Below are 17,989 nucleotides of genomic sequence, written 5' to 3'. Positions count from 1 at the left end.
CTTGGGTAGTGATCTGCAGATGGTGATGGTATTATTGCTATTGATAAGACGATAAGGGATAGACGAAAGGGATAAGACGATAAGAAGTCAGGGTTTTGTCTTGTTTTATGAATTCTAATTTATAGTGTTTGGAAATATATTTAACCAAGTATATGTATTTAAAGATTTTACACTTTTCGGAAAGTACGGTTTATCGTTTAAAAGTGTAATGTAGGAATGTGTCTAGAAAATAAAACTTTTCGAAGCAGTGTCCTGGGCTTCTTGAAGGTAGAGAAATCATGGTGTTAGTTTCTTTTGGGAAAACAATATTGAACCGAGTTAGGTGGAAACTTGTTCACAATCACTTTAAACTAGCCAAAGTCGCCTCAAGCTTAGGTGTTCAAGTTCGACCATCGCTCTCTTTACAGTCGGGTAAATTCAATGCAAGTGAAAAGGAACACCACCCCGAATCAGGGCACAAAAATTCGAAACTATGGTTTCTCCTGCTTGGCGTAGTAGTCTGGACACATGCACTCACCAAGACTGACAGGTAAAAGCAACCGAAATCAACAACTGTTCATTATTTTGAGAACACACGACCATATTACAGTTTTCAGTTGTCAGCGTTTACTTTGCTTCTCCTAGTTGCAAATAGATTTACTTTGCACTGTTATCTTGTCACTTGAACTTGAGAGTCTCTTGCCATTTTCCTAAATAAAGTAAAGTGCAGTTTTAGATATTCGCGACTGAAAATTAGAGCCCAGCCGCCTCAGCCGTGTGCCATAGCTTGTTACGCTTGTATTTCAACAGATGAGATACAAGGAAAAGACTGGACCTCACTAAAAACGCAGTAGGTAAAAACAGGAAGGAAAGGTGTAACGGAAATCCGAACCTTTTCGAGTTTTTCCGTGTTGAAAAAGGAAGGATGGAAATTAAAATAAAATCGTGTGCTCAGAAGAATATCTTTGATCAAAATTGAGTTGTGCGTGTTTTTTGGTAGTCGAAGGTAAAGTCTATCAGAATACCAAGTGTTTTTATCTGGAAGTCATTTGACGCGGAGAATTCAAGGAATTAAGTTTTAAGGATGGGTATTTACTTTAATCCTTAAATAACACATCATCTAGAAGTGACACGACAAGTTTCTAGAAGATTATGACCAAAAGAGCAAAAAGTACGCCATTATTTGCCTAATGAAGTGCATTTGCTAAAGTGAAATTTGATAGTCGTTGGATCTTATGCAAAAAACTAATTCTATGCTAATCTAACAAGTTAAAGCACCCTAAAGAGGATGAGTGTACTTTTAAATTCATCAATTGACCATTTTTTTTTTTATAGTGGGCTGTACGCTTTCTATTATTTTTCATTTATTTTTTTTTTTTGTAATACAATTCGGAACTCAAATCCTGGAGCAAATAAGCGGTCCTGCCATAATTTTGTAATACTGCTATCAAAGAACTTTCAACACGATTACAGCACAGCTAATCTTTTTGGCCCACATTGAAAAGGTGGACTGACATCCCGTCCATTCTTAACTGCAGCCTCCCAAGAAGAGCAACACCAGTAATTAACTATTCCTTCTTGTTCTAAGTTCTTTTTTTTTCTTTTTTCAGTTTTAAACCATTATCATTAGTTTTCGCAGACGCGGTCATTAAGGAAAATTCTGATCCCGATCTTCCTGTTGACCCTCTCGATGATGAGGAAGAATTGCATGAGAAGAAAAAGAAGAAAAAAGAAAAAGTTGGTTTTCGAGACCGCAAGGTGAGAATCTATACTTGGACATATTGCTTAGGGTGTGTCGAAGTTTTAAAACGTTTGAAAACTCTCATTTAGTTTGGTTTTTCTTGTAATGCCTGGCATCAGAATTGCCTCCAAAAATTTTGAGCTTCGTTGGACTGTATTGGAACCTACCCAGCAGGCCAATTATTGAAAGTTTAAAACACCCGATAAGTCATCGAATTGTGATATATTGCATGGTTAAGATGGGGCTATGTCTTGTCGTATCAAACGGATATAGTTTCAATAACCGGGCCGCAGTTTAGCCTGGAACATTGAAGAGAACGTTCTAGTAAAAAAAATTGTATTCCTTAAGAATGTTTCTAATTCTGTTTGAAAAAACGAATGAACCATGACTCGGAGTTGATGAAAAATTTTTTAGGTAATTTGTCTTTCCAACGCATTCATGTACATTAAATACACCCACAAACCTTGATTGAAGTGTGAACACTCTGTATACATCCTAACAGAAATCATACTTAATTCTCAAAAACGCTTTTTTGCAATGTCAAAATAGAATAAGATACTGCTATAGTCATTTCTTCAAAAAGGTGATTTTATGCTTCTCTCATAAATCTTGTGTACTTTAAAACAGCTCTTTTTTTTCCCTTTGTTTTTGATGACAGAACAATGGTCATTCACTGTACTCAATGATGGACTGTGGATGGTCTAGATTTCCATTATTCAAACTGTCCGTGACTAAAAAGATAGATAACAAATTGACAAATAAACAACAATTGACCAAAGTGACAATTGTCAAATAGTATACTAGTTTGATGTACCAAGATTCAGTGTGAACTCAAACTAATTAATCAAGAAAGAGGGGAAAATGGTGAAACATGTTCACTTTACTTTTGTTCTTGGAATTTTTGAACATGGTAGTGACCCTCAGCTTTATATGTGTCGCAGGCAATTTGCAAGTCAGTGGTGAATAAATATGGAAAATCATAAAATTCAAAAATAAAAGAACAAGATTAGAGTGCTAATTATGTTGCCCATAATGTGAATAGACACTTTTCCACCCTTAAAAATATGGCAGAAATATGAACACTCAGGAGAGCGTGCAGTGAACTCCGTGACATTAGTTCGCTCGAGATCGGACAGGCAACTAAACTAACATTGTGACAAAGCAAAGAGTATCACAAAAAATGAAGACACTTCAAGTCAAGCTCATACTTTTGAAGACCATGACCCCTAAAAATTGCATTATACTGATGCGCATTATTGCGATAGGTTGAAACAACATGTGAGACGTGTGCAAATTGCCTGCGATTGCTTATTGCCTGCAACATATGCAAAGATTTTAACTCAAAGGAAATTGAAAACAATGAAGGCATCATTTTCAGGTATTGATTTTAATTTTTCACAGTGAGGAAATTCTCATATTTTCCTGCAAAAGTTTTTCCTTGAATCTCATCATGCATATTCAAGTCTTTCGTACCTTTATTTTTTTTTCAAATTTAGATAATTGAGTATGAGAACCGAATTCGGCACTTCTCAACGCCTGACAAAGTTTTCCGCTACTTTGCAACGCTTCAAGTAACACATGTTCACTCCAACGGATCAGAGTCGCACGAAGTATTCATGACCCCTGATGATTTTCTCCGATCAATGACTCCGGGAATCAAGCAGCCAGAAGGTCATTATCTGTTTACCCCTTTAGTTGAGCTTTTAAACTTTAAGTATCAAAGTATAATTACTTCAATGATCTGACAAGTTAACTCTCAACTTTAGAAAAAAGAATTAGAAGAGCTGATATTCATGATTCTCACCAATCAATTAGAGTCTTTGCCTTTAAGTAATTAGGAAAATTACAGTCAAGTACCCAATATTAAAGAAATTGTATGTGTTTGAAATTTTTACTTTAGATTCTCAGCTTGTTTTGTCGCTACACTTCATGACCTGTGAGGCAGTGGTGCGCAAAATTTGAGACAGTACAAGCAGGGGGCTTTTTTTTAAAATAACTATATTAAAGTTTTTTTATGATTTTTTTATCAGTACCTGAACAGTTAGGTATGTAAAGGTTACTAATATTGGTGGAAGTTCATTTGCAATGAGGAGTTGATTCTACTTTGACAGGATAAGAGATTCTATTCTTTTTTATATAAAATGGAAACAGGCTAAATAGTTAATTATGAAGCTTGGAGGTCAAGGTGCATAAGTGCAGTTTTTTCTATTTCAAAAAATACGTGTCTAAAGTTTCAAAATTACATGGAGCCTAATGGCAGACAGGAAATTTAAACTCACTTTTTGATGCTTTAAAGTTGGATTTTAGTTGTGTATTTTTCACCGAACATACTTTCAAACTAGTTTTAGTTGAGTTCATGAATATCTCCATTTTTTCAAAAACTGAATCTATGCGTCATGTCCTTCAAGCTCCTCAATTCTAATTTTTGCAATGAATAATTTTATGAATTTATTTCAATGGATTTCCTTCTTTATTTCCAGGACTTGGACTGGACCAATATAAACGCTATGATCCTAAGGTAAGCGCAGTTTCATTTTCTCATTTTTAGCTGATGTATCTTCTAATCTTAAATCTGTAAAAAATAAGACCTCACTTATCAAAAAAAGAGGTGGCTATTTGCCGGTGCATCATCTAATAAATGTCGCATATTTAATGTTTTCACAAGTTTAGTTCAGTGTTGTCCTTCTGTGAGAAGTGTTAAACATTGCATGTTTTTCCATCAAACTGTTTGTTTTTTTGGGGAACGCTAAATTAATTTGAGGACTTGTTGATGCCAAGCTTGAACTTATCTGAAATATGGTAGAAGAGCTAAAATAATTACAATTTTTTAAAAGAAAAAAAATTGAAATAAGCATTCAAAACTGTTTACCTCGCTTTTATCTCCTGCTCGGATGAAGATTGATGGAACCGATAGCAACACTATTAATAAATTAAGTGTGTAAAATTTTTAACATTTAAGGTATTATTAAGGTGTATCGAGGATAAGTTTTAAGGCATTCAATTATTATTAGACCCTCTCAAACAACAGCAAGTTGCTTTTAGGAATGGAGCAATAAAAAAAGGGTATGACTACAGAGAATCATTTTTCAAGAAACTATAAGCACTTTCTTCTTCTTATTAGGAGTTATTAAGTTTCATTCTCACCTCTGTCTTTTAATCTCTGCCTCTGTTTCTATCTCTCCTACTCTCTCCCCCTTTCCTCCCAATATCTTACTTAATCTCCTCATTTTTCCTTCTCTTCCATCCTTCCCTGTATTTGTCACTATTTCAATTTCAGACACTCTATCTATCTATTTTATCTATATTCTATCTCCTTCTCTTCCATCCTTCCCTGTATATGTCACTGTTTCAATTTCAGACACTCTATCTATCTATCTATTTTATTTTCAGAATCATGACGAGGTAATACAAATCTCTCTGCCAACTATTTTCCCATGGTGATGATTTTCTTTGGTGAATGCGTAGTTGATCCCTCTTCAATTTTAGTTTCTTTCTTTTTGTCTAGTATCACTCTACACTTTTCTCCCTTAAATTTTCTCCCTCCCGAAACGAACTTAATTGGGTCTCCTAATTTTTCATTTTTCTCCGCGAAAAAGAAAATCCACATAGCATTCTACTCAATTTTGGGAGTAATCATTTCCTCATAATGCGTTTCGCCTTGCTCTGGAACATTTTAGCTTTACCATTTTAGATTTTTCCTAGACTATCAACTTCATTTTCTATCATCGCCCTTTGGCTCTATTTTTATTTTCATATTTTTTCAAGTGTCTTTTTTTGATAATTTTACAGTAAATCTGTTCCTATTTATGGAAGTATAGAAGTGAAATATGCTTGATCTGGAGTATTGCTTTTAATTTGAACGACATGTTTGAATGTGTGGTGGTTTGTAGTAAAGTCTGGGAGGCATGTCATTTTTCCTAGAGGTGTAAAAATGCATGAGTAATTTTTTTTTTTTTTGAATTTAATCATTTTAACAGTACTATAATAATATTGTTGTTAACTATTTGTTTTGTTTTAATGAAAAAATCAAGTGCTCATCCTCAGGGCAGTATTTTGAATGGTGTGTATCATTGTGGATTCCTGTCTTTTGCCATCGAACAGCCGGTTAAAAAAAAATAACTTAAATTAAATTTGATTGATCCTTATGCTGTTTTATAATTTGGTTTGTTTTATAAGTTTTATAATAATTGGTCAAAGTTGAATCAGTTTTTTGCATGAAAAATTGTATTTTTTGTATATCATTATTCATTTTCATTGCTTTTGTTTGCCGATGTATGTGACGTTTAATTTTTGGCTATCATTATTATAACTACGTGAATTTCGTGTGTTTTGAAGCATATGTATCCCCCATTTTGCTCTCTTTGCAGAATATTAAAAGTAATTGTTGCCTTTTCGTTTTTTATGTGACTCTCTCCGGTAACAAATTTAGTGTACGCATCAATCCTCTGCCGTTAATAATAGGTACTTGTCTAATTCTATCACTCATAACTTTTCAAGCAAAACATTTCTGTTATCTAGCGCCAAAATTGTAAACTTTATCTATCTCTAAAGCAAAATTGTTCTGTAATTTCATCAAATAGGTCATCTCCTCCGAAGACTCATGCTTAATATACTTCTGCAAGATTGAAAATATTTTCCCCCGAAACACTTGAAGTTAGTCTAGTTCAGGCAAGTTTGAGCTGATTTTCAAAACCCTCCATCATTTGCGAGGGAAACCCTGAGAGTCTCAGCATTTTGGAACTCTAAAACACTTTAAGAGATTTTTTTCCTAAAAATCTTGCTCTGATTTCAGAACATCCACATGAAGTTGGAATTGGCACTAGATGAAGACAGTATCTTTTACAGATTAGGCAGCTCTGGGCTCATCACTTTCTCCGACTACATCTTTCTTCTAACAGTTTTATCAAGTATGTATGATTTTTCATTTGTTTTCGAGACCGATTCACACAGGTCGGTCATTGTGCATATTTTATGAGATCCTCTGCCACAAAAGTAAGTTGAATTTGCGACGGTGAACATTTCAATTTAGGTAACTAGTCATATTTCTTGCATCATTATTCAGAAGCAAAATTAGCAAGTAACGTTCGTTTGATAACGTCATTGTGCCAATAGAGGGCTCCTTCCTTTATCAATATTAAGAACTCTAAACATGGCATTTTAAAACTCTTAGCAGCTTTCCCTCCAAACTATATTTTCTGAACTGCAATCAAAGTTCCAGCAGGGTGTCTACGAGTCCGGAAAGTCCGGAAATAGTATTGATTTTTTAAGAGCGGTCCAGAAGTACTGAAAAAGTGCGGAAATTTCGCAAGAAGGTTTTGGATTTCTTGTCATTTTTGTCGCAATATGAGCGAGAAATTCAAATTTTTGAAATTTTTCGAATTTAGTTAAATGAAGGTGCTGAAGAAGTACTGAATTTCTCTGTAGAGGAGGTACTGTATTTCTTGGGAATGTACTGAAAAAGTACCGTAAAAGAACTGATTTTTGGCCTGCCTGTTTTAGTAACACCCTGTCCAGTTTGGATCAACTTTCTAGGCATGTCTTGGGCTAATATGAATAGGTACGCACTCTTCTCAAAGCTGTTGCTCTGGAGGGCCTTTTTTCTGCAGATGATGGCACATTGATGGCTAAAGCGCGAAACCACATATCTCTGTTTGCAACGTTGCAGACTTCCTGCCTTACTTTATTTTTTCTTTGAAAAACTAGTCGATGTAATTTCTGGATAACTTGCTTGACTTTTCCTTGCAGTCAGCACAATATTTTGTACAAATTTCAAAGTATAAAATTGGCTTGTTTCTCTTAAAAAAATAATAAAATAGGAGCGGAAATTTTGAAACATGGCAATGGAGATACTTGGGTTTGCACCCTATTTATCTTGTTCTTTTTCAAGTGGTTTCGTTTGGCCATCAAACTGATCTCTTTTTTTTTGCATCTTTCAAGGGTTTTCGTATTCCTCTTTTTTACTTCCCGAAGAAAATTAAATTCTTAAAATACAAAGCTTACAATCCAGTCATTGAAAAACTTTTATTATCCAGAGAGATTTCCATGAATTCTGATTTGATCAATTTGCAGCTTCAAGGCGCCACTTTGAAATTGCTTTTCGCATGTTTGATTTGAATGGAGATGGTGATGTTGACTCAGAAGAATTCGAGAAAGTAGCAACCCTAATCCGTCAGCAGACAAGTATCGGAAACAGGCACCGAGATCATGCTAACACAGGAAATACTTTTAAGGTATACCAGACTGGATTGCAGAATAAATTGTCAGAACGAGAAAAGGTTATTTTACTGAAGATTCTCAGTGCGTGCCCCCTTTCAACCCTCTCCTAAGTAGTACTTTTTCTTTTAAGGATGTGGCTATTTATCCTTGTGGCTTAAGGAGATACATTAATAATATTATTGTTTTATTTTATAGAAGTAAAATGTATTAAATTACATTTCCTAAAATCCTTTGTGACTGAAATAAGTTTTCCTCCCTAAAACTGAAAGTATCTTTCCAAGGAATGAGCTTTTGACCAAATTCTGGAAGTACATTTAAGGTCTAGAAAGACCCAAAACGTTATAGATCTCTTGGCGTGACCCCAGCTTATTATTCCAATGCACCTGCCTGAGTTAAATACTCTCTTCCCTCAGTCTCGCACTGGTACTCATTAAGTAGAGATCAAATTTTTTGACTTCAATTAAAAAATTTTGAAATTTTTTGGCCTTGCTTTCCCTGCAAAATAGTGTGGATCCAGCACTGCTTTACCACTTGGTTCCTTTTCTTTCAGAACACAGAGAACGTAGAGTCGTGATGTAAATGAGAGAACTGGCGCCATGCTCTGGTCGACGAGTTCTGAGCCCGGTGTGCGCCGAGCCTTGGTCATTTTTTCGGTACATTTTCGATCCAAAATGGCAATGTAGAATACATAGTAATTCCTATTTTCTTTGCTTACACCAGATGGCGGGGTCCTTGTGTATCAAAAAAGTGACTCGGCGTGACACAGGAGTCTCGGAATTTGGGACCTGGATAGTGCCTAAAAGTGGTGCCAGCTCTCCCATTTACATTACGACTCTATGTACTCTATGTTTCAGAAGTACCTTTTCTTGCAGCTCAAAAGTACAATGTAGGTGTCGACAGTGAAACTCCCAAACCTTGTACCTCGTTTGCAGTGTTTGAAAATCTCCACTTCCTTTTTATTCTTTTGATGGAAAACAAATCAATATTTTTCCTTGAAATTTTCACAGAATTTTCTTCGCTCAAGGAATCAAAATTACGGAAGTTTTAAAGAAATGATGTTGACTAGTTTTCCATCGAAAAAATGAAGTATGACAGGAAATCTGCAATGTGGCAAACCGAGGCACATGTTTTGGGAGTTTCATTGTAGATGTGCATCCTAATTATGCCATTAAGTAAGAAAGTGTTACTCTTTCTTAATTGCTGGCTAAAACATTTTCCTTTTTAAAGTTGATAATATTTGAGATTAAATTACATATCTCGATTGTAACAAGTTGCCCTTGTTTTGCTCCAATCTCTTTAGCCAGTTTTCTCGGCAATCTTAAATTTGTATGTAAGAGTACCTAATGTTAATGTAATCTTCTATTACTTTTTAAGGGTGTAAACTCAGCCTTAACCACTTATTTCTTTGGGCCAAAGAAAGATAAGAAGCTAACCATTGAGAAGTTCTTGGACTTTCAAACACAACTGCAGAAAGAAATTTTAGGTTTAGAGGTAAGTTTGGACTAGAAGTTTTTCAAAGAATAATTTGATGGAACTTCCTTTACCTTAATGAGTCAATTATTATTTAAGACTTTTCTACAAAAAAATGAAAAAAAAAAAGAAAAAAATCAGAAGTAATAAAGTTTCTGTAAAATATGACAAGTCTAAGACAAAACACAGATTAGAAACCTGTTCTGTACTTCTTTCATACTCAATTGAAGCCTTAGATGTAAAAAGAGCACTTCTTGGTTGAGGTTTCGTAAAATCTTACTACTTAACGTTTCATCCATTACTTTTGATCAAAGCAAATGTATGTAATTTGTTAAAAATTTTACTAAATATTCTCTAAGATTTTACAATGATCCAGACAAAAATTCACTCAACGGTTTCCTCTCTAAATTATAAATTAACATTGGAAATTCTAAAACGCTGCAACCTAGAAGTGCCCTCCCTTAACTCACTACCTCAATTTGGGAGAAAATAAATTTTGCCTTTGATTTTTAAAATTTTAAGGCTCAGAGAGTATTTTCTTTGAGGAACTAGTTTATCGAAGTAACAACAAATTTTCAGGTGCAAAACAATACATTCTATTGACAATCCTTTCCATTATTGAAAATTCTGTCAGAATGAAAAGAGAAGAAAAACATTGAATGGCATGGATTTTTGAGTTATACTTCCACCGAAGCTCAAGAAGCTGCGTACCCTATAACTAATGTAGTTTTTTCTTTTCAGTTTCAACGTAAAGGACCTGATGAAAATGGTAACATATCTGAAGCTGATTTTACAGAGCTTCTTCTGGCATATGCTGGATATGCACCGAAAAAAAAGTCTCGCATGTTGAAAAGAGTTAAAAAACAGTAAGTTCCTTGTTTTTTATTTTGCTTATAGACTATCGGATACCAATCTGGCCATTCATCTACCCTCAAGCCTTCAACTCTTGCTCTCTTCTTTTTGCGCTCCTTCTGCAATCAGAGTTTTCTTTAACCTACAAAGGCTGTCCAAATAATACAGAGGCAAGGCGTGAATGATCGATTATCGATATTTCCCCATTTGAGGATGTGGTAAAGAATCTATCATTAAGGTGTTCGTTGTGAACACCCTGTTTATCGATCTTTTTTCATGGGTTTAAATAGCAGATCAATCGATATATTGCAAAACATGCCATGCCACTGAAAAATACCTGAACTGACGCTGTATTTCAATACCGACTTTTCCATTAGGCTGGTCATGGTCTTATTTAAATGATGGAGTGAAAAGCAATCAATGATTGAAACCAAGATCAACGCATTTGAGCCAAAATTGATCTAGTTTTTGCTGTTTCAGTAGTGTGTCGCCTAAGATTTTTGAGTTTCAGAATAACCAAAAGTTTTCACTCTCTATAGTACCTACCCTAGATAGCTTACTTTTAGAAATAGAACGTCAGTTCGGATATTTATGGGACAGCCTTTGGATCTCTTGTGTAGTCACGTATAAGAATAGGAATATGAAAAAAAAATTGACCAAAAAGATAGGAGACTCGTGAAAAACTGCTCTAACCCAAAGAACCAGTATTATTAGTGAGTAAACTAATATCACTATCCCAAAAAAGGATTAAAATAGAGTCTTTCATTCCTTTTCATATTTTTTTATCCTTTGAATTTATTTTTTTTCTTGAAGTGTGTCTTACGCCGCAAGGTGTATCTGGAATCTTTGTAAGAGGAACCCTCTGGGTAATCTGGAGAGTATGCCAAGGCCAAGCCAAAAGGTCACATTGAGGACTTCTATTCCCTCTAGTAATCAATCTCGACACTGGCTTCTAACTTTGCATTATGCCAAAACAATTTTCAGTTTTTTGAATTATTGAAAAAGAAACTAAAAAAAAATCCCTTAATTGAAATAATCATGCAAACTTGATACTATTTTTAGGTTCAAAGAAACTGCAAAAGGTATCAGTAAGGAGGATTATCTCAAATTCTTCCATTTTCTGAATAACATTAATGATGTTGACACTGCTCTCACTTTCTATCACATAGCTGGTGCTTCAATTGATCAAGGTGAGGTGTAGAATTTTTTAGAGCATATTTAGATGCATGAAATCACTGCACTTTCGAGAAAGGCTTGTCAAGTACTGATAAGGATTCGTCTCCTTTTATCTAGGTATTTTATTTTGATTGTAATTAATTTCCACTTTTTCCAAGGGCTTCAAAGAATAGGATTTCAAAGAGATTTCAAACAGTAGGATTCAATAAAAATAACCCAACATCAAGTAAAAAATAACAAAATAAAGTTTATTTACAACAAAATACCTGTACAAGAACAAAATAGCCACAGCTGCTGCTGTGCAATTTTTAAAGCGGGATAAATTTCCTGTGAGGGGGGGGGGGGGGCTGTTATCAAGACCAGAATTACATTTTAGAATTTCGTATACGCTAACATATTTTGATAATTATCAAGAGAAAATTGTTCAGCTCTTCAACAGTTTGAGGATGTTTCTCTACAACAAACCCCCCATCCTCGAGGCAATTTTTCGATTTTTTTTTTTTTAAAAACCGTGGGGGCCCTTTAGCAAAAATGCCACAGTAGGAATCCAATTTTTCCTCATAATTTTTGGGTCGTATTTCAATAAAAAATCTGGGTAGATGCTATGTGACCTCCCCTTTTTAGAGAGTGGTACCCTGGAGTATTCCAAGTGCTTTACACGTATTACAATCGTACATTTAATCAGACTATACAATTATTGAGACTATCACAATTATGCTATCTTTGAGACAATCACAATCATGCATTTAATTAGACTATACCTACAATTATGTATCAATACAAACATTTATGATTTTTGATGAGGCTGAGTGCCTACGTAAACTGTCATGAGCTAATTTCTTCCGATGGATCAATTTGCTGGAACGTATTTTTTGAAAACTGTTGCAACTCTTTCGCAATTATTCTTTTGTGGCAAGCTACTACCTAAGTGAATTCACTATGAGCCCTAGAATGCTGCTTTGTGGCCATGAATGTTGTATTCATGTTTCCTTGCTTTTGTTCCATGAGTGCAAGTTCAGTCAGAAAATATGACAAGAATCAACAAAGAAAATCAGCCTTCACAGAATGTTGTGTCAGGCTGTATCAGTAAATCTTCATTCAAGTTCATTCAGGTGATGAGGGTTAATAGAGCTTATGCTGAGGCACTGCCTGCGAGAATGGAGAGGCTGTAACTATTTTTCTGTGACGTCACACTAGTAGATAAAACTCCTCCGCAATTTAACATGTGTTCTCACGGAGAACGCATGATGCATGTTCTTTTCGTGCCCATATCTTCTCAGGGGCTAATGCAATCTAATTCAAAAACTAAAAAGAACCTTTTCGAAAGAGGACAAAATTTCACTGCAGGAAACTGACTAGTCCATTGATGACACTGTCTGATAATTAGGAAATGAAGCTAAATACCGAAAATCCTTACTCCACTCAGATTTAAACGTGCCGCTCATGCAACTTTGGCCGACCGAGGGCCACTCTGATTGGTCCACGCGGTGACTGCCTAACTCATCGATGCTTCAATGGCCAAGAGATTATTGTTGTTTTCGGTAAATATCTGCTAGTTTGATGTCACAAATTGACTAGTTGCGGCCTCTCCACTCTCGTAAGTAATGGCCAAGGCTGTGATAACAATAACCATAGTAGATCTGGAAAATTCAGCTCTACCCTGTAACTGCCGAGAGTGCGATTTGCTTATATAACTTGTGTGTCCTTCAGCAGGGAGTAATAATTACTTCCTAATGGGTACTTTTGATGATGATTTACCAAACATAGCATCCAAAGTCAAGCCAGAGAATACAACAATGGTGGCAATCCATTGCCTAAGAATCAAAGCGTTACCAAAAAGGAATACAGATCCTAAAACAGTGAAGAACTTTCTGGTTGTTGTTATAATAGAACAGGGTAGTGGTCCGAATTCACTAACAGTCAAGAATATGAAAAATTGTCCCAATGCGCTTGCTATTGAAATCATCATCAATCGCCAGATTATGGTAGGATATCTTCCAACAAAAGTAATAAAATCCACCAATTCCCCTGTTATAAGGATTCCAATACCCAAGTAAAATACAGACCATTTATTCATGTTAACCATCATGTGGCCAGATCTCGTTTGGGACTCGTGTCTCATTCGCTCCTGTATTGCGCCTGTCAGTCCATCCATAGTCAAAGATAGAATCAAGAGAAGCTCGCCAAAACCAAAAGTTGAATCACTCGATGCTGATTTCTTGTCTTTGTACATGAACATTGCTACACCGGTCACAATCAATAGGACGAAAATGTACTTCTTGAGTGGGTATGACTTCCTCCCAAGAAGAACTCCCAATATCATCACTGGAATTGGCTTCCCGGACTTCGCTATCACTTGCGTTGGGTAGTTGACCCATTGTAGGGCCATATTGCTCGTAACCATGGCCAACAAGTATGTGAGGGAACTGGACGCGTAGTATTTAATCTGCGTTGTGTCTTCTCCTTGAGGTTTTGCTGCTAACACGATCTTCGCGAAAATATAGTTCACAACGCATTGCACAAACACCAAACCAAGAATGCATTTGAATTTCTCTTTATCAGGTCCATATTCACCCCTCGTAATTTGTTCTTGTAAAATTCCGAAGTAAAAGTAACATGCAAAAATACCTCCAGCGTAAACTAGAAACTTTGGATTCTTCATCTTGAAATTTCGTGCGAATGATCTCGTGGGAAAACTTCTATGTGGCCAAATCGAGCGTCACGTTTTGTTTACATCGGCACAAGTTCAGCTGATAGTGATACCGGGACGGGACACGTCACTAATAAAATTTGTTGTGTGCGGCTCTGTTATCAGTAAATTACATTATGACCACATCAGAGATAATTTATTCCGATTCTTCCTCTTTTCGAACAAAAGGAATTTTAATGGCAAATTCTGAACCGCAAATCATTGTGATTGGTCCAGAACGGTTCATTCCATTTATTCCGAGTTTAACCAAAAAGCGCGGGAATTTCAAATAATTCCGGATATTCTCATCAAGTCGTCTCCTGTCAATTTTCTGTCTCTCATCAATTATTTAAATATGTTTATTTTTTAACTTAGCGTAAATTTGATCTAGGTTATGTTGCACTCGCTCTGATAGCTCACTAAACAATATTACTATTACTTGTTTTGATTTCAGCAACTCTCAAGCATGTCGCGAAAACTGTTGCTCATGTGGATTTGAGTGATCATGTCATTAATGTTGTTTTCACAATTTTTGATGAGAACTGTAAGTAAATTTTTATGTCTGTTTCTAATAATTCTGAATACTAGTTAAATACTTAAATTAGGTGCATCTACACAGCACATTAAAAAAGTTGTAATTTTTAAAAGTGAACTTAGAATATAAAAGCCTCGTAAAATTTCCTTTCGACCACTCTCTTGAAATCTTTCATTTTTACTTCTCTAAAGTTATCTTTGTCAGTGCCTCTGATTAATGTATGGCTCTCTGATGATTCCAATATTTCAACCAAGTACTTTTTACGTATTTATAATAGTATACCGATAATAATATCACTTTGTTTTTTTTCTTTTTTGTGACAATTATTTTTCCTTCATACTTACATACAAATTTGTTGTTTTCTTTTCTAGTGGATGGACAACTCAGCAATAGAGAGTTTGTCGCTGTGATGAAAAATCGGTTGATGCGTGGTCTAGAAAAACCTAAAGATACTGGTTTCGTGAAATTCATCCAGTCAGCTGTGAAGTGTGCCAAAGAAACCAAACCTCTTAACATGGTTTTTTAAATTTTCACGTGCAAGTAATGTATTGTTCACTCTACTTTCTAATTATTATAGATTTCTATTTAACTCTAGTCAACGATGTTTCAAATTTGATTGCCAGAAGAATAGCCCTCCTAAACTTGAATTCTGTTCTCTTAAGACATGAATAACAGTCTGAATGTCATAACAGACTTGAAGCTTTATCTAAATTACATATTTAACACACGAGATAAGCATAAAATTGATATAGCTTTTCATTTGTATGCTCCCCAATTTGATCACTGATGTAAACTGGGTGGATCACTGATGGAATTAATAGTAATGTTACTAAAAGGGGAAAAAATGGTGCCTTATTAAAAATGATGACAACTTCGCTGCAAATCGTTTCACATGGACACATCTTGACAGCTTGTAGCCCCTTCAACTTTTCCAATAGCCCATCAAAGCGATAAGCTTGCAAAATTTTCAGAAGGAGGCTTTTGCTACTAGGGCAATCTGCCCTGATACCGACTAGTGCTGGTCTCCATTATTTAGTCTGGTTACTTTGGGTCTCCTCCCCTTTTTATCCATTGAATTTGTTACTATGTTTTTTAGCTTCTATTTTTTTGCTGAGAATCTCACATATTATTATATTACCCCTTTTTAAAATGATTTTCTTGACAAAACAATTGTCAAAAATAATAAGCGACACTTGGCTTAGTTTATTTTCAATTTGTATGTTTTATTCTGCAGCTCCACGAAAAATGTACTTACATGATGGGAAATTCCTCCTGCTTCAAGTACATTCGTGGCTTACTATATATTTTCAGTGTGAGGTATAAGCAGATCTGCATTCTTGTTCCTTATAAATAGCACAATTTTTAAAGTTTTTATTCTATAAAGGTCTCTGTCACACAACGTTACCAAATTTGCACAACTATTTGAATTTGCATTTTGCGTATAGCCAAAAGTAAACGTTTTGAAAAATAAAGAAAATCGTATAACATTTTTGAGTGGGGCTGTAGTAGTTTCCCAGGAAATTCAAAATAACCTGTGTTACTGGAAAATGATTCTTACTTTATTAAGGATCTAAACTTGAAAATGGTTTAAAATTTTTTAGATAATTGTCATTTTGTGCTGTTAGCTCATCTTCAGGTGTCAAAGCGGTATTCTCAAAAAATTTCATGTCGATAAATGAATTAATAAACGAAGAAAATTTGGTAAATGGTATTTTTTACTACCCCTTGAACCTGACAGTATTAACATGTATTACGATTTAAGTAGCATTGTATGATAGAGGTCTCTGTTTAGCATAAAATCCCTCTGTTCTGTTTCAGTTTTTCAGATTTTAAAAATGTCCTTCTTTTACAATTTTTTGTTAGTGGTAATAATATTCTTGATGCATGAAAAGCTTCGTATTCAACCTTTTACAATTTGTCCAATGTCTATTTAGCTGAAAGTATGTGCGATGACATAACGCACAGAGGATGCAAAGCCACTACTTCTTTAAAAAGAAGGCAATTTTTAAAATAGACCAATTTCTAGCCCCTCCCTGAATTTCGCATTTGTTTAAAGTGTTCTTTGTTTACAATTGAGACTTAATGTAACTTATGCATGTAGGTACTTAATCTGTTTACTCACACATTTCTATCCATCGGTCTGTTAAATAGATTATATTATATTGTTTTTGTTATTAACTATTAAACTAAGAGTTTTCAGTAACCTCAGCTCTCTTTTACTGATCCCACAGTTACTTTTATAACCATATATTTCCCCTTCTTTTCCATTTTAGAGAAGGATAAATAAAAAGAAACAAAAAGTTTGAAACTGAAATATAAATTCCTCTCTCAATTACGTGAGAGCAGAAATGTAATATTAGACATTTGACATAGTCCTCTTTCTTGAAGGATAAGACTATCTCTTATTTGGTCACAAAGTGCGGGAGAGCATTGTAAAATTGGCTATTAAGTAACTTCCGAAAAAATTCAGTTGTTTTTCTCCTGACTAATAACTTGTGGTGACTTGACATATCAGTTAAGATACGGATAACATTTTGCAATTAGGAACTACGATTTGTGGCTCATCCACAAAAACACTCATGTGCATAGGGAAAATAATGGTATCTACGTTGAGTCTAAACTGAGCTAGCATTGGTAGTTCATAGTTGCAAAATAAAGTCCATATGGAAATCTGCACAGTTTTGGCCTTTTTGAGGATCCTCTAAATCACAAAAAAATGGCAAAAGCTTAACACAAATGAAAAAGTTTTTATTTATAACAAAACAATCTTAAGATATTTTGTCGGAGTTTAACAATATTTAAAAATTTACTAATTAACTATGAGGCTTAGAATATACAAAGTGGTAAAATCTAGCCAAATAATAATACAATATAACAGAGTGGCAACACCCGTAGAGTCCAGCCCAATTAGGTTCAAGATAATTTGATGTGATATTGCTGAAATGAAACCTTTCAAGTACATATCGTAAAGCTCATATTAAAAGGTTTTCTTCTTTGCGTGGGGGAATATCTGCTAAGAGTTGGATAATGTATAAATCAAACCTTTTACCTACAAAAATCCATCCAGCAGACATTAAATGGCTGTTGTAGTAATTTTTTTGCGATGCTTTCAAGCTTGATTAAATGATGAAAGAGTCTAAATTTATTTTTGCCGAAATTCCAACCATCGCGACAAGTACCCAATCAAAGGCTAAAGTGCAAAACTACGTATCTCTGTTTGCAACACTGCTGGTTTCCTGTTGTACTGTATTTTTCTTCAGAAAACTGTTCAACATAATTTATTGAAGATTGCCTTTATTTTTCTTCTCTGAGAAAAGCAGAATATTCTGTA

General features: G+C 34.8%; 2 protein-coding genes across 3 annotated transcripts; one reads left to right on the top strand and one right to left on the bottom strand.

Annotated features, from left to right (window-relative positions):
- Window positions 1-30: 30 nt before the first annotated feature.
- Window positions 31-16,861, top strand: MICU1 (Mitochondrial calcium uptake 1). 2 transcript variants are annotated; one of them, XM_019045418.2, is made up of 11 exons: window positions 31-529; window positions 1,590-1,737; window positions 3,217-3,391; window positions 4,201-4,238; window positions 6,513-6,627; window positions 7,790-7,950; window positions 9,311-9,427; window positions 10,148-10,272; window positions 11,321-11,448; window positions 14,578-14,667; window positions 15,030-16,861. In XM_019045418.2, exons 1-11 carry the CDS (start codon window positions 279-281, stop codon window positions 15,182-15,184), a joined length of 1,503 nt encoding a protein of 500 aa, XP_018900963.2. In that variant the 5' UTR covers window positions 31-278; the 3' UTR covers window positions 15,185-16,861. The 2 variants fall into 2 exon arrangements, with proteins under 2 accessions (XP_018900963.2, XP_018900961.2); XM_019045416.2 differs by having other exon boundaries at window positions 7,790-7,995.
- Window positions 11,662-14,278, bottom strand: meigo (Solute carrier family 35 member B1 homolog meigo). Its single transcript, XM_019045419.2, has one exon. It carries the CDS (start codon window positions 14,094-14,096, stop codon window positions 13,158-13,160), a length of 939 nt encoding a protein of 312 aa, XP_018900964.2. The 5' UTR covers window positions 14,097-14,278; the 3' UTR covers window positions 11,662-13,157.
- Window positions 16,862-17,989: the final 1,128 nt, after the last annotated feature.

Source organism: Bemisia tabaci, unplaced genomic scaffold, assembly GCF_918797505.1.
Source record: "Bemisia tabaci unplaced genomic scaffold, PGI_BMITA_v3".
NCBI classification, from domain to species: Eukaryota; Metazoa; Arthropoda; class Insecta; order Hemiptera; family Aleyrodidae; genus Bemisia; species Bemisia tabaci.
This window is presented reverse-complemented; position numbering and strand designations above follow the sequence as displayed.

Bases quoted from the DNA above. Each gene is read 5' to 3' on its own strand.
- MICU1 (XM_019045416.2), top strand. From the start codon at position 279: ATGGTGTTAGTTTCTTTTGGGAAAACAATATTGAACCGAGTTAGGTGG. The intron at 530-1,589 runs GTAAAAGCAACC...TTCTTTTTTCAG, and splicing joins GCACTCACCAAGACTGACAG to TTTTAAACCATTATCATTAG. The intron at 9,428-10,147 runs GTAAGTTTGGAC...TTTTCTTTTCAG, and splicing joins AAGAAATTTTAGGTTTAGAG to TTTCAACGTAAAGGACCTGA.
- meigo (XM_019045419.2), bottom strand. From the start codon at position 14,096: ATGAAGAATCCAAAGTTTCTAGTTTACGCTGGAGGTATTTTTGCATGT.